Source organism: Psammomys obesus, unplaced genomic scaffold, assembly GCF_907164565.1.
Source record: "Psammomys obesus unplaced genomic scaffold, mPsaObe1.curated_primary_1811, whole genome shotgun sequence".
Classification (NCBI taxonomy): Eukaryota; Metazoa; Chordata; class Mammalia; order Rodentia; family Muridae; genus Psammomys; species Psammomys obesus.
This window is the reverse complement of record NW_026589447.1, coordinates 353,056-370,326: the sequence shown is the minus strand read 5'-3', so window position 1 is coordinate 370,326 and position 17,271 is coordinate 353,056. Positions and strand designations below refer to the sequence as shown.

General features: G+C 39.2%; 1 protein-coding gene across 1 annotated transcript in view; it reads right to left on the bottom strand.

Annotated features, from left to right (window-relative positions):
• Positions 1 to 358: 358 nt before the first annotated feature.
• Positions 359 to 17,271, bottom strand: part of Snx12 (sorting nexin 12) — a 126,412-nt gene continuing 109,499 nt past the window's right edge. The window contains exon 5 of the mRNA XM_055605059.1: positions 359 to 447. Within this exon, the coding sequence (XP_055461034.1) occupies positions 436 to 447 (12 nt within the window). The 3' untranslated portion in view covers positions 359 to 435. The remainder of the gene's footprint in view (positions 448 to 17,271) is intronic.

Here is a 17,271-nt window from a genome sequence, read left to right as displayed (position 1 = left end):
TATGTTTAATATATATTATATACACATATTATATATATATATATACATACTAATGTAATTTATTCAATTGGCTAATACAACAATGGCTATCTCACAGTGGGGAGGCTGAGAACCTGGAAGTTGCATGAGGCTAGATGTCTCAGCAGCCCCAGTCTGAAGAAGGAGGTTCTAATACCAGTGGAGGCAAGATAGACAGACTAGGCAGTAAGAGTAAGAGTAGGCAGGAACAAAGCATATTCTTTCTTTCATGTCCTTTTATGTGGACTGCCACCAGAAGGTTGGGCCCAGAATTAACGTGGGTCTTTCTCTTTCAAATAATCAGGCCAAGAAAAATCTCACATGAGTGCCCAGAAGATTGAGATTTAGTTGATTCCAGATGTAGTCAAGTTGACAACCATGGTTAGCCAGCACACTGCAGTAAGGGTTCTGAAATCTTCAAAGAAGAGCCTATAGAAAGGCAGGGGAGCCATCAGGAAGAATTCACAGAAGGCCAACACTTACCAAATAATCTATACGCCAGATCAGCTCCAAACCAAGAAGTTAAAAATGCCAACATATCTGTGAAAGTGACATTCTGAGTTTTAAACTTTGGTGAGATTGGTAAACACAAAGTGCAATGGTATACATGTGTGAAAATGGCATAAAACCTATTATTTTGTATATATATTAAGGTTTTTTAATATGTAAAGTATGAGCCTAAGCTAGACAGTGAGTCTTTGTCTCAGCACACCCCAGCTCTGTATTTCTGAGCCACCAGGTGGCACATACTTATAACTTCAGCTTTTGGGAGACCAAAGCAGAAGGAACAGGAGTTCAGGGCCAGTAAGGGCTTCATAGTAAATTAAAAGCCAACTGGCGCCACCTAGTAAGATCCTGTCTTAGTAAAAGAGAAAAGAAAAGAAAAGAAAGAAAAGAAAAGAAAAGAAAAGAAAAGAAAAGAAAAGAAAAGAAAAGAAACCTGACCTTATAGGAATAAAATAAAATGACTTCAAATTAAGAATACCTAGAACCATTCATTGAAATAATTTCTAAATGAATCAACAATTTAAGTGTATCTACTGCAATTTAAAATAATCCATCTGCTGTCTCAGTTTCCCGGGGGATAGGGATCCAAGCATAAAGTAGCTGGGTCTTCTTCTCAAAATCCCACTGGGCAGAAAACAAGTCGAAGGCAAAAGCTTGCAGCTGGAGATCAGGATGTCCTTCAAAGTTCACATGGCTATTGGCAGAATTTAGTTTCCTGTGGTTGTAGAATTGACACCCTTGGTTCCTAGAGATTGATATGGCTTTCCCTGCTCATGATTTAAATAGTGGTAATTTGCTTCTTTAAGGATAAAGTTCTTCTTACTCTATTTGGTTAAAATAAAGTTTTCTATAATCCTAATGTAATCATGGAAATGACAAACTATCACCATTGTTATATAATGCGGCTTAATCAAGGGAATACAATCCATCATCTTGGACACATGTTGTGGATGATGCAAGTTACAAGTGATGTCTGTTTATTGAGAAGGGAGTATACAGTGTACAACACCATGGAGGTATCCTAAGATATGTCTGTCACAGTAAGGCAGATACTAAACTTAGAAGTAAAGAAGAGCCATAATTTTTTTACTCAAATGTTTAAAGGGTAGGCATGGTGATGCAGGCCTGTAATCATCTAAGCTAGATAGACTCTGTCTCAAGAAAAAAAATTAGGTAGGCATTGGTGTGCATGCCTTTAATCCAAGCACTTGGAAGGCAGAGTCAGGCAGATTTATATTAGTTTGTGGCCATCCTGGTCTATATAGTGAGTTCCAGGACAGCCTGAGTTACATAGTGAGACCCTACTAAAGAAAAATAAAATGAAGGTGCTACCACTTCCAAAGGACAGTGTAAAGAACTCAACATTCCCTGTTGAAATATCTAGAACTGTTGAGAATTATTTAAACACACAAGCACACAACCACTTAAACTCTAGAAACTGCCATAAAAGCATAGAGCAAAGAAACTAAATTTCCATAAGAACAAGGGTCTGGCACCATCCCTGATCATCACAATAGAAGCTCCACTCCAAGCAGGTATGAACAAAAAGATAGTACTTCTTCTCATCGAAGTCCTAGTTGGAGTTGTTCTATATTCTCAGGAAGGGTGGACCTCCACAATTTTTTTCAACCACCCCAGGCTCCAGCAGAAGAGGTCAAAATTCTGGTAATGTGGCTAAAAGGTCAAGGAATCCTTTCCTCCATGCAGCTTCCATTCACAGAGCACAGGCTCTCCCATACGTAAGCAGGAAAAAAAATATTGCAACCTCAGTGGCCCTTGCCACAGCTAGGTTGTATAACAAGGCATGCCATACTGGCAGGAGCAGAGGTACTGTACTGGCAAACCAAAGACCAATGGCTACCAAGGCCATCCAAGTACCCTTTGAGCCAAAAAGGTATGACTCTATAAAAGAAACAGGCTATTGTCCCTACCATGACCATACAATAGAGACTCAGAAAAGTAGCACAGGTGAAGCATCATCATCAAGAACTATAAAACCCCATGCCTATCATATTTAATGCTCAAAAGGTGACTGTTTTCTTTTAAAACCAGAAACAAGACTAAGATGTCTACACTCTTGTCATTTCTATTTTACATTCTATAATCAGTTCTAGCCAGGGCATTTAAGCAAGACAATGAAATAAAGACAAACTAACTGAAAAGGAAGAAGTAAATTATTTCCCAGGGAAATAATTAAATAAAAATTAATAGATCTAATAAATGAGCCAAACTGCACAGTATAAGTTCAGCATACAAAATTCAACAGTAAGATCAAGCATGGAACATGGCAACACACACATGTAATCTCAGTTCTCAGAGAAGCAGACACAGAAGTGCCGTCACGGCGTATCTGAGGTCAACCTTGTTTACACGGTATCAGCCAGTCAGATTAGGCCACATAGCAAGATACCATTTCCAAAACAAACGAAACAATAGCAACAAGAACAACAAAAACATTACTTCTTCATATTTCTACACAGAAGCAATAATTAAGCAAACAAAGTAATAAGGGATTAATTCCATTTATGGTATTAATTCCATTAATTAATAAGGGATTAATTCCATTTTTGAACTCTATGGTAGTTCAAAAGAATGAAAAATTAGGAATAAATTTATCAAAGACTGTAAAGGTTATACTCTAAACACGTAAAAAAGAGAGCGCTAAAAGAAATCAAAGCCCCAGCCCCTTCCACAAAGCGAGTCCAGGACAGCCAAGGCTACACAGAGAAACCCTGTCTCAAAAAACAAACAAACAAAAAATCAAAGACCTAGGCATATGGACAAATAGCATGTATTCATGGATCAGAAGATTTGACACTGTTAGGAAGGCAATACTCTCCAAATTTATCTATATAGGTTTAAGCAATAGCCACAGTTGCCATTAAAATTCCAAGCTGATATCTTTACAGAAACAAATGCAATGACTGTAAGATTCATATGAAAATTCAGGACATCCTTCCTACCTTCTCCCAACCGCAAATGATTTGAGGAGATGCTAGAGCGTACAGGAAGTGGAAAGTCAACTGAAGAGGGATTTCTTGTCCCCTTGCTGGGATAAGACCTCCTGTCAAAAGCACTTAAGGAGAACAAGTTGACTTTGTTCCAGGGTTCTGTGGTGGCAAAATCATAGCAGTGGGAGACTGAGAAGGCAGCTTGCCATCCCACAGTGGCAGTCAAAATGCAGAAATCAGTGAATGTTTGTGCTCCGCTTACTTCTCCTTTTCGTTCAAGTCAAGGACCCCAGCCCACATGAATGGTACCATCCACATTTTGGGTAGTTGTTTTTTTGTTGTTTTTGTTTTTTTTGTGTTTTTTGTTTTTTGCCTTAAAATTAATGGAAGCAAGAGAATCCCTCACAGGTGTGCTCAGAGGTTTGTCTCCTAGCGATTCTAGACCCTATCAAGTTGATCAAGCACTACACACTCCAAAACAGAGCCTTCTTGCTTCTCACATGTGATCTACCTCAACATAACGGCACCTTCAAAAGCCAGAACTCAGGTCTCCTCGGGCTCCAGTTCAGAATGACAGAACTACTAGCTGATAGGATCCTCTTGTCTTCAAGAGAGTCAGGAAGGCAAGGTCAGCAGTTCTTGAGAATTCCACCAGATGAATTCTGTCCTCTAACACATGAAGAGAAAATATCATTTGACCTTCACTTAAGTGTGGAAAGAAGAGAGTCCAAGAAACTCAGCAGGAAGGCACAGCAGCTGTGCCCGGCTGAGAGACACAAGCCCTCCATGGTTCTGTAACAGGGAAAGGCAGTGCCACACCCGAAGTGCAGCTTGCTGTCACTAGATGCCAAGCAACTTAAGGAGGTTCTACCAGTGTGCCAGGAGGAAATCCAAGTGAGCTGTGAGCCTATAGTTTATAGTCATGAGTTGACCTGTGGCTTGATGCCATGGTAGCAGTTTGTTTCTGCTGAGTCTGGAACTTTGAATTCTTTTCCTTCCTCACTTACGTGAAGGTCAAATAATTTGATGGCATTACCAAGAGGTGAAGGTGGGGCTACCTGAAGGATGACAGACACTGCCTTTGAAGCCTGTGTCTGTGTCTGGCCCCTTCTTTCTCGATCTGTTGGTCACCTTGAGATAAGCGGCTTTACTCCACCACACCCACCCTGCCACAATGATCCACTTCAACACAAGCCCAGTTTGACAGAGCCACCTGACTGTGGACTGAAACCTCTGAAGCTGTGAGTCAAAAATCAACCTTTCCCTTTTAAGTTCATGTGCTCCAGTGGTTTATCACAGTAAAACCACAGATAAGTTTTAAAATATCTATAAGATTGAATATTTAGCAGATTTTATAAAATCACACCTAATACGCGTGTCTGGTGACAGGGAGTTACTAACCACAGAGCGAGTTAAAAGCAATTTTATTGTACACAGTCTGTGCCTTGTTGATACTATTCTCTGTATACGTGGACAGTGTTGGGGCTGGATTTTAGATTTATAAGGTTTACCTCAACTTTTAAAGGCTCTGGGCCCCACTCTAACTAGAGGAGCTAATGGCAGTCTTGCTTTAGGGAGAGAGAGAGAGTCATTGTCTTCAGTGATGTAACCACTGGAGGATTACTCACGCTCGGCGGACAGCTTCACACCCATGCCCAACGGCACAGCCCTGGTTAAAATAAAAAGACATGAAACTGAAAGAGGGACTTGCTGAGAGGAGCAGGGAACCGGTGGGGATGAGAAGATAAGGATGAAGGTGGTCGGAAGTGGTATTCATGTATGGAGTTATGTATAGGTTAAAAATTTAAAAGCAATACAGTAGTACTTAGAATGGGCTTTTGGCATCCAAGGAATATTCTATTTCTTAATCTGTATGATGTTATATAATGTTTCACTCTACATTAGTGCATTGAGTTGAACACATATAACTTGTACCCTTTCATGTATTAGAATTACACTTCAATTGAAAATTGAATCCTTACACAAAGAACTTTGGTCACTAAGGAATGCTGAGAGTAGAAGTAATACTTCTTCCCCAGGGAAGCACACACCAGTTGGTTATCTAGTACCAAGTGGTCAGTCCTAAAAATATGCATTCAAGTGACATTATACAGACTGAGCAGGTTGTACTTATGTATTTAAAGCATATACATACATATGTGACAACATATGTGAATATGATTATGTATTTAAGCATAATTTTATATATATATATTTCATACACACATACGTAACAATTTTTAAAAAGAGGCCATAAGTTTGAATGAAAGCAAAAATGGGTTACATGGAAAGGGAATGAGGAAAGAAAGGGGAGAAGGGAAGTTATATATATATATATATATATATATATATATATATATATATATATTCCCAAACATGTTTAATGTCTATTAAAAAGGTTAATAATAATAATAATAAAGTGAATGTCTCAATTTGGTTAAGGACTTACATGATATAAACATAGGACACTTATTACAGTCAACAATGCCCCCTACAACTTTTCTTCTTAACCCATAGAAGATACCTTTGTGAGCAAAAGAAATGGAAACTACTTTTCCTATTTCTGTATCCACTCCATTGTTCGGCTCCTGGAAATTTTAGCCTGCAGAAATAAACGTGACTCTAGAAAAATTATTGTTAAGGTAATTTCAGCACAGCATTTTCTGTGTAAGTATTCATTTTAAATATTAAACTAATATTGTTAAAAGTTGAAAAAAATAAATTAAACAAACCAAAACTAGTAAATTTTTTAAAAAATTAAGACAAGGTCTATCCATGTAGCCCTGGCTATCCTGGAACTTGCTGTGTATACCAGGATGGCTTTAAACTCACAGAAATCCACCTGTAAATAAAAATTTGAAAAGTTTTCCACAAGTTTACTACCAGGCTGGAGATACAGCTAAGTGGGTAGAGTGCCTGCTGATCATGTAGGAAGCCCTAGGTTCAATGCCCAGCCCTGTACAAACTGGGTATGGTGGTATACTTATGTAACCTGGTAGGTAGAAGCAGGCAGATCAGAAGTTCAAGGTTGTTCTTGACTACATAGCAAAGGAAAAGCCAGCCTGAGATACATGTGACCCAGCCTCAAGAAAAATAATAACATAATAATAAACAAAACAAAACTTACTGTAAAACTGCAGTAGTCAAGACAGTATGATATCAAGTATAAGTGCGGACATCTAAGCTAATGAAGAGACTTGAAAGTCCAGAAATAAAGTCATGAGTTTTCTGACAAGAGTGCCAAGAAGTGCAATGAAAGAAAAAAAAAACCAAGTATTTTAACAAACCATTGATTACCAACTAAAAATCAATTACATGTGCATGTATAAAAGAAAGAAGTTCGACCTTGTCTCTCACTGTATACAAAATTACCTCAAAATAGATTAAAGACTTAAATGTCTTTAAACTTAATGTTTAAAGACTTAATGTCTTTAAACCGCTAAAGTCACAAAGCTCTTGTTAAATATATATAACAATTTATATATTATTATATAACAATATATATTATATATATTTATAATATATATATATAGTTACAACCATGGTTTTGACAATAGATTCTTAGCTGTGACACCAAAGTACAGAGCAACAAACTTAAAGATAGACAAATATTAAAACTCTTGTTCTTCAAACATACTATCAAGAAAGTAGGCATGGTGGTGCACACCTTCAGTCTTAGTACTTGAAGACAGAAGCAGGCAAATCTCTGTGATTTTAAGACCAGCCTGGTCTACATAGCCAGTTCCAGGACAGTCAGGGCTACAGAGAAATCCTGTCTCAAAAAGAGAAGAGGAAGAAGAAGAAAGGGAAGAAGGAAAGGAAAAGAAAAGAGAAAGAAAGGAGGAAAAGAAAAGAGAAAGACAGAAGGATGATTAGAAGGAAGGAAGGAAACACTCAATATGACAGTGTGTACTTATGACCCCAACACTTGGGAAGTGGAGGCAGGAGAATCCTGTATAGAAGGCACAGAGAGAAAGAAAGGGGAGGTGGGGAGGAAGAAAGGAACAAAGGAAGGGAAGGAAAGAGAGAAGGAAAGAAAGAGGGTGGGGAGGGGAAAGAAGAAAAAGTGAAAAGACCACACATAATAGGAGAAAATGTGTGCAACTCATTTGTTTAATAAGAGACTTGGATCTAAAATACTTTAGAACTCAATAAAAATAAGACAACCACTTCACGTCTACTAAAAAGATTTTTACCGAAACGACCGCCTGGAGGGGAAAAAAAACAAACGAGAAATTCTTAAACGTTGGTGAGGGCATGAGGGAACGGGAATCCTTGTGCACTGCTGCTGAAATAGTAAGTCTGTAATCACTACAAAAAACATTACAAAGAGTCCTCAAAAACTTAAAATAAGCAAGCACGTGTGATTCAACACTTCCACTTCTTTTTGTATCTTCCAAGGGAAAGCACAGACTTGAACAATGCTTGACAACCCACAGTCCTGGCGCATTATTCACAACAGAGAAGTGACACTATTTTTGGAGTGATTGTTGCTCTGTTCTCTCCTCTCTTCATTTAGTACCGGAAGCAATAAAGGTTGTTTGTGAGCTCCCATCAAAGAGAAAGAAATATGGACAAATGCTATGCATAAATAAAACTTAAATACATATACTTCAGGAAATAAGCCAGTAGCAAAAGGACAAAGATTTCATGAATCCTCTGCTGGGACATTTGTAAAGCAGTCAAATTTATTGAGACAAAAAAAAAATGATGATTGCCAGGGGCTGAAGGCAGGAGGGGATGAAGAGAGAGTGCTTAATGGGTACAGAGATTTATCTGGGGAAAATGAAAAATTTCTGGAAATGGCCAGTGGTGATAGCTTTATGACAATGTGAACGTTAAGAAATGTAATAGCATAGACTATAATAATATAGAACTACATATTTTAAAATAGTTAAGAGAGAACAGTGAAATGGCTCAGCAGGTAAAGAAAGTATTTGCTGCCAAGCCTGAGACCTGACTTCAGTTCCCCAGGATCCATGTTAAGGAAGGAGAGAATGAGCCTCTGCATGTTGTCCTCTGACGTTCACATGCATGCTATTGCCCATGCGTGTGCACTCACTAAATAAAATAGATTAATTTTAAAATCGTGGTTAAGGGGTCTGGGAGGTGGATCAGTACTGAAGACCTGACTTTGATCTCCTGAACCTATATAAAAAGCCAGATGTGGTTGTGTGCATCTTCATTCCCAGCACTCTCACCTGGAGAAGGGAGGTGGAGACAAGAAAATTGGCCAGAAACTCACAGGCCAGTCTAGCCCAGAGTACATTGTCGCCCAGGAGCAAAAACATGGAGACCCTGCAAGGTGGAAGGTGGAAGGGGAGAAGTGACTTCCAAATATTCTCCTCTGACCTCTACACACATGCTGTGGCACATACGCCCTCGGTCAAAAACATGATTAAAACGATGCTTTGTGTTATACATATTTTGTCACAGTAAAGATAAGATGACTGTCTATTTCTTCCTTACGATCGTAAAAGGTCTCCCTCATCTCTCCTACTTACCTACTTCAAAAATTGGCCAAACATCTGAGTAGATATCCCTTTAAGGATATGTGTAAAAAGCCAAACATAACAAGAAATAGTACTCAAAACAAACAGTGAGCCTTTTAAAACTAAAAGTTAAAACTACACCCATTAGGATGGCTATGTTTAAAAAAAAAAAAAACAATTATAACGAGTAGTGGTGACAGGACCAGCTGTAGGTAATTCAGGACACAACGGAGAGAGTGGGGATTGAGAGATTACAGGTTAAGATAAAAAGACAGAAAACTTCGGATAGTTTCAAGAGGGCTATCAGTCAGTACTGAAAGCGTCAAGTTTATTTTCCAACTCCTTTTTAAAGACAAAGCAAACAGTTCACATTGGTCCAAGGACGGGGTTCATGAAACAGTTAAGATTGTTTCCAAAGGCCACATTCCTGTATGGCAGACATGGTCCAAGGTCTCACAGACAAGTTAAAGAAACTCCTGCTTATTTCTGTCTCAAGGTAAAGGCTAAAGCATATTTTTGACTGAATAATCTATAGCAAAGCAAGCTTGCCAGGCAGGCAACTATCCACAGCTTGAGAAAGAACTTTTGCTTCCCATATATTGGTGATCCTTTATGAAAGAGTTCGGTGGCTTTTCAAAAAGTTAAACATGGAATTACTATATGATCTAGCTCTACTCTGAGACATAATCAAAATAAATGAAAATACATGCACATGAAACATACACCCAGTATTTCTAGTCACATTATTATAGCAGCTAAAAATGAACAACCTTAAGCACTTATCAATTGATGAACGAATAAAGAAAATGTGGTATAGCCATACAATCAAATAAGATGTTGTGTGCTAGGAGTAGTGGCACATGCTTTTAGTTCCAGCACTCAGGAATCTGGGACAAAAGGATGTTAAGTTTAAGGCCAGCCTGGCATACACAGAAAAACACTGATCAAAAATAACTAATAAATAATACCAGTCTAGTTAAATAAACTCTATGTGAACCTTGAAAACTGTATGTTTTAACTGAAAGGAGCCAATCACCAAAGAGCATATATTCATTTATAAAAAAATGTCCATAAAAGATACACAGAAACAAAATAGATTAGTACTTGCCAAGGACTGGGCAGATTGGGAGGAAATAGGAAGCAATTGCCAAAGAGCATGGTATTTCTGAGATTATTAAAATGTTCTAAGATTGATTGTCCTGATGATTGCTCACTTCTGTGAGCAGGCCAAGAATACTGACAACAGTGAATTGTGGGATGTATGAATCATAAGTCAAAGCTATAGAGGAGGAGGACTGGGTTTGTAGCTGTGCTTGCCTAACAAGCACAAAGCTCTACGTTTGATTCCCAGTACTGCATAAATTAGGTTTGGTGGTGTATACCTATAATGCCAGTACTTAAGAGATGAAGACAGAATGACCACAGGTTCAAGAACAGCCTGGGCAACATAGTGAGCTTGAGATCAGTCTGTGCTACATGAGACCCTGTCTCAAAAATAAACATGAACCAAAGTCCCCAAAATGAGGCTGGCAAGATAGCTGAATGAGTAAAGGCACCTGTCACAGACAATCCCTAGGACCTACATAATAGAAGGAGATAAGCAGCCTCTGAAAATTATCTCCCCATAAACAAACAAATGTAATAAATAAAAATATTAAGTTCAGAGGGGCATAGTGGAGCAGGGCTGTAATCCCAGCACTCAGGAGGCAGAGGCAGGTGGATCTCTGTGAGTTCAAGATAAGCCTGGTCTGCAAAGTGAATCCAGGACAGCCAAGGCTACACAGAGAAACCCTGTCTCAATAAAAATAAAAATAAAAAAATAAACATTAAGTTCCTGAAAATAAGCCATACCTACAGTGAGGATTTTACAAAGGCTGGTCAATTAATTAGAGCATGAATGATTGTGGAGAAGTTGGAGTGGTGCAGGAACAGAGCCTAACTCCACTTATCTTGGGCCACGTTGGTACTCTTTGGATAGCTATTTATTGCCCACCTCTGTTGTATTAAATAAAAATGAGTGTTGGGCTATATAATGTTTATTATTAGCCCTACGATTATACAGCAGTATTATTTAACTCATTATCACAAATAATAAGACAGAGACACCTGTTAGATTTTATAATTGCCTTATTTACCTTGGACCAGGCAGATATTTCACCTACACTGGCTCAATAACCTCACCATCCTTCTCCCAGCCCCCATCCAATGCCATCCACCTTAATCCTCCTCATGTCTATCTTCCATCCCTAATCCCATGGTAGTTGCTTGTATTCTTCATCTGGGCCTTTTCATACCATTATTGGAGTCCTTCCTCTCAGCCCATGTGTTTTCTTTTTTTTCTCCACACTAACCCATCCTGGTGTCCTTCCTTCTTCCTCTCTTCCTGTCTGCTTCCCCCCCCACCCCCGCCCCCGTGTTCTCTCTGTCCTCTCTAAACCCAGGAACCTTAGCCACGCCTACCCCATTCTGCCCTGCCCAGGTACAGGCTGTTTAATCAGCCAATCAGGTAGCTTTACACAACAAGGCTAGGTGTACTCATATCTTGAGGGCCAGTAACATGCATGAGACTAACCTCCAACACACCTCATTGTACGATCTAGCATCATTGTGATTATTAGGTAAGTCCTTTTAGAATGTTTGAGAAGACTCCTATCTTTCACCAACTAAAAAGCTAGGACTACTAGAAGATACCACTGGAGGCCTGTAGGAGAGGTCTCTGCATCTGAGGGCTATAGGAGAGAATTCCCAGTTTTGCTGTAATCCGCCTACTTGCTATTCTAAAACAGTCTTGATTTTTTCTGTTCTTTGTTCTATTACTGTTTTTAAAAAACAACTTCATGAAACTGATACCACATTGGAACATGGAATTTGGATGACTGACTTAAATCTGTGTTCTCCGGCCATATTCACTGATATTTGCCTCTAAAATAAGCTACCTCATATTCTCTTTCAAGCTGACAGATATTTTTTTTCTATCATCAAAATAAAGAACCTTGGGGCTGGAGAGATGGCTAAAAGGTTAAGAGCACTTGTTACTCTTGCAGAGGGTCCAGGTTCAATACCCAGCACCCTCAGGGTGGTTCACAACCATCTAAACCTCTCTAATCCCAGGTTACCTAGTGCCCTCTCTGACCTTCTAGGAGAAATCTCAAAATCTGAGGGCTATAGAAGAGATTTCTCAGCTTTGTTGTAACCTGCCTTCTTGTTAGGAACACACATAACATAAATGCATACATGCAGGACAAATTCATACAAATAAAATAATAAAATAAATCTTTTTTTAAAGCTGTGAAGGTAACTTTTTTAAAAAGAAACAACTTCTCATTCCCCTCTTCTTCCTCCTCCTCTTTGAGACAGGGTCTCATCACATAGCACTGGCTGGTCTGGAACTTGATATGCAGATCAGGCTGGCCTCAAAGTCATAGAAATCCCCCTGCCTCTGTTTCCCAAGAGCTGGGAATAAAGGTGTGGGCCTACCTGCCCAACAAGAACATTTTTTCTCCAAAAAAAAAAAAAAGAAAGACAGCAAGATGAAGAGACTGTCTATTCCAAGACAATACACACTTACTGTTTGTTAAAAAACTGTGAATAAGGACCAAGAATAGAGTACCACTGGAATGGTGGGGATCAGAATGTACTGAACAAGGAGGAAATAGAAAGGAAACAGTAACTTCAGACCTGCCTTCTGAGACTGTAGGTTACAAAGGAAAGAAAAAAAAAAAGAATAAAATTTAGCTAAAAAGAATTCAGTTGATTGAGGAAAAACAAAATGATGGTAAATATGTATTTAATGGATTTTTAAGATACACGTTTCTCTTTCTTTTTAAAAGATTTCTTTTAATTTTTTTTGTGTGTGTGACTGACCTCCCTGAGGGCAGGTGACCACAGAGGCCTGAGGCCTTGCTTCCCTAAAACTAGAGTTACAAATCATAGTAAGCCCACTGCCATGGGTACTGGGAACAAAATTCAGGTCTTTTAGGCAGAGCAGCGGGTGCTCTTAACCACTGAGCCATCTCTCCAGCCTCTCTCCCACCCCTCCACCCCCACTTTTTTTTTGAGACAGGGTCTTATGTAGCTCAGATTGGCCTCTATCTCACAATGTAGCAGAGGATCATCTTGAGCTTCTGATCTTCCTGCCTCCTCATTCCAAGTGCTGGAACAGGAGTTCAAGGCCACATCTGGTTTCTGCGGTGTGCAAGGTTTTTGTGTACATTAGGCCAGCACTCTAGCAACTGAATTCCATCCGAGGTCACATATTTTTTTCATGTTTTCTTGAATTTTTCTGAAACGAACACATCAGACAGTTACTGGAATCTTAAGAGTTTCTGCTGGCCAGGCAGCAGTTGTCATTGCCTGACACCCTCTGGTAAGATACAGAAAGCAGCATCATTAAAACAGAATGAATATGAGGATATGAAAGAAAGCTTTGGGACACTTGTGTTTTTATGCCTAGAAATCACCCGTGTTATTCACTGAAACCAGCGTTGTGCAGTGACGGAGTCCAAGATTTCACGTGTAAAGATAATTCATTCACACTTTAGCCAACTTATTTCATGTTACTGGTTTTTGTATCATGCACAGGAACGAAATGCTTTAAAAGCCTGCTTCCAACATAGGCACAGTGGCACTCAAAAGGCACAGGCAAGAAGGTTGCTGGGAGTCCAAAGTAGGCCTGGACTACATGAGATCCTATCTCAAACAATAAAAGTGCCAACAATATATGTGTATATATGTGTATACACACATATATATAGACATATATATCTATTTCTAAGAAAGACTCAATGAAAATGTGGACAGATGGCACTATGGTTAAGAGTACTGGATGTTTTTCCAAAGGACCCAGGTTCGATTCCCAGCACCAACATGGGAGTTCACAGGGATCTACCTGTAACTTCAGTCCTAGGAGTATGCCCTCTTTTGGCCTCTTTGGGCACTAGGCATGCATTGAGTTCATACATACAGGCAAAACACCCATGCCCATAAAATAAATATTTTTTAAAAAAGAAAATAAAACCTTTGAGCCCAGCAAGGGGCTCAATGGGTAAAGGCATTAACCATAAAGCCCTGTGACCTGAGCCTATCCCAAAATCCACATGACAGAAGGAGAGAACCAACTCCCATAATCTGACTTCCATATGCATGCTGAGGCACCCACACCCATACCCACACATGCACATCACACCCACATACAATAATAATAATTGTTTTAGTTAAGAAAAGAAAACCAGGCACTTTGTAATTATTGCCTCCAATTAGATGAACTACCATAAGACCCCATTTTTTTTTCTTATTAAAAAATTATGGATACAATTGACTGTACAAAATTATTTAAAAATAAAAAAATATTTCAAAAAAATTATGTGAATAGGGTGTTTGGCCTGCCTGTTTGTCTGTGCACCATGAGCAGGCAGTGCCTGAGGGCTCCAGAAGAATGCATTGGACGGCCCTGGAACTAGAGCTACAAAAGATTAGGAGTCACCATGGGAGGGCTAAGAATCTTACCCAATTCCACTCATAGAAGAGCTAGGGTTCCCAAATGCTGAGTCATCTCTCCAGCTCCAAAACTACACCTTATACCATGCCTATCAGAGTCTCACACTAAGAGATATGCTAACTTATTAGTTATTAACACATTATTCAACAAATATTTGCTGAGTGATTACTAAGCGGAAGGTATTAGATACCGGGTACATAATGGTGAATGAGACAGACATGGGCCCCAGTCTCAGGAAGTTTATTATTAGACAGAACTAGATAGAACAGTAAAATGTCCCTCAGAATCAGCTCCTTAAGATAATCCAAGGAGGGCTGGAGAGGTGGTTCAGTGGTTAACACTGTCTGCTCTTCCAGAGGTCCTGAGTTCACCAACCACATGGTGGCTTGTTGTGAGATCTGGAGCCCTCTTCTGGCATGCAGGTGTACATGCAGGCAGGACACTGTATGGATAATAAATAAATCTTTTAAAAAAAGATAATCCAAGAAAAAAACGTTTCATGGTCAGACTAGTTTGATGTTGCATGTTGCATGCTAAATTCACTGCGTTGTAATGTGTATTACTACATTGAATATTAAAGTCATATAATAAAGAACCTCACTTTCATTTCTATGCATCAATCCTACAAAAATATCTGCTCGGGTGCCCAAAGATTTATATATAAAAGAGGTTCACTGCATTATTGCTTGAAGAGTGAAAATCTTAAAAAGTAACCCAAATGTCCATCACTTGGACATTTGATAAACTATGTTGCATCCATGCAAAAGTACCATTATGCTTTTATGAAGATGTAAGAGTTCTAATTGAAAATGCCAGACTGAAGGTATGGGTTTATCTATGTCTCCTTGGGCATCTTATTAAAATGCTAATAAATGAGTAAGTAAGCCCTTAAGAAAAAAATGGACTTAACAAAACTTCTGGAAAAATGGAAGTAACATCAGCTGATGAAACAGAATGGAATGGGTCAGTGAGTCTGGAAAAATCCCAGAAAGGCTGTCATTTCAGAGCTGGCAAGTACTCACGGTCAAAATAAGGGAGTCTGAAAGCCACGAAGTGAAATGAAATCCTGCTCATGAAACAGTGCTCTTATTGGCTCCCTACTATCCCCCCACACACACATACACATTTTACCATCCACATGTTTCACATAGTGAACCAAATTATTACTTTCTAGGTTAAAAAAGCAAACAAAACAAGCTGGGTGTGGTGGCACATACTTGGGAGGCTAAGGCAAAAAGCCACCAAGTTTTGTTCTACTTTGGAAAAAAAAAGTAAAATATACCTGGAGATGTCTGGGGAAAGCTAAGGTAGTGCAGGGGCTAATGTCCCACAAATAATAAAAAAAAAAAAATTTAATGTGGCATTTGGGGCTATCATACAGGACTATCCAGACTGCCACCATCTTCAGGAGTTCTGCTGGGCCTGCTCTCAAAAGATCACCACAGCTGATCCAGTTGACAGTTTACCTTCTCTCAAAGAAAGAAAGGGTAGAGAGGGTCATGGGACACTCGATTGAGTATCCAGGTGCCCCTCTCAACCAGCTCTATGCAGTTCTGCCCTTATTACACCTGCTCTCTAGGCTAGAGGAGGTAGTGGGAGTAGGACTAGAGGAGCAGGATGTTGATGAAAGCAATCATCCCTGCTAAGTAGACTTTCCAATGTAGCTTGTTGGGGCAAAGGAACTCCCATATTCCTGTAAGTAATCTCTCACCTATGGAAGAAAGCCCAATATACCCATTGGTTCCCCAAAGTGAACTTTTGTAGAATCATACCTCAGTTTGTTCTTGGGACCCTAAGAGGAGCAGTAGGAAAGAAATTTTTAGAACAGGGGAGCTCCTGACTAAAGACAGCTGCCCTAAATTAAGCCAAAAGAGAAGTTATTTGGCATAATCCCTGACCTGTCATACAATCATCTTCATTAGCCTTCCTATTCAGGGAGAAACCCAATGAACAAACAGATCTCCAGACATAAAATATATGAAACTGCATCAAGTACCATGGCTGGCTGACTAGCTGACTCCCTGCATGCCTTCTTTGCTTCCTTCCTTCCCTCCTTTTTTGCTTTTATTTATTTATTTGGTTGGTTGGTTGGTTGGTTGGTTGGTTGACTATTATTTAGATAGGGTATTTCTCAGTCATCCAGGCTAGTTTTGAACTAAAAAATGTTCCTTCATCAGCATTCTGAGTGCTGGTATCACAAACCTGTACCACACCACCCAATTCTTTTGTTTTTAAATAGAAAGAGACAATTACAGAGCACCAGATACATGATAAACAGTATCATGCAAAGAACTTAGAGTGTGTGTGTGTGTGTGTGTGTGTGTGTGTGTGTGTGTGTGTGTGTAGGTCCTTAAATTAGAAAGGGAATCATGGGAGGGGAGGAGGCGATCTAAGGGAGAGATGAAACAGAGGGCAAGGGAAGCCAGATTGGATAGGGAAGATGGGGACTAGCTTTGGGAAGGGGACAAATCAGACCAAAAGATAATTACAAAAGTGTGGGTGTGAAGATACAGTATTGGAACCGTTTATGTTATATACTAACTTAAAATAAATTTTATTTTAAAAGATGTTGTAAGGGCTAGAGAGATGCCTTAGAGTCAAGAATGCTTGCTGCTAATTTTTAAGGGCCAGAATTTGGATCCCTGCATCTATCAGGCAATTCACCTATCTATCCCCAACTGACGCTCTCTTCTAGCTCCACAGGCACCCATACAAAAAGGTGTACAGACAGGCAAGCAGGCAGAAATAGATAGATAGATAGATAGATAGATAGATAGATAGATAGATAGATAGATAGATAGATAGA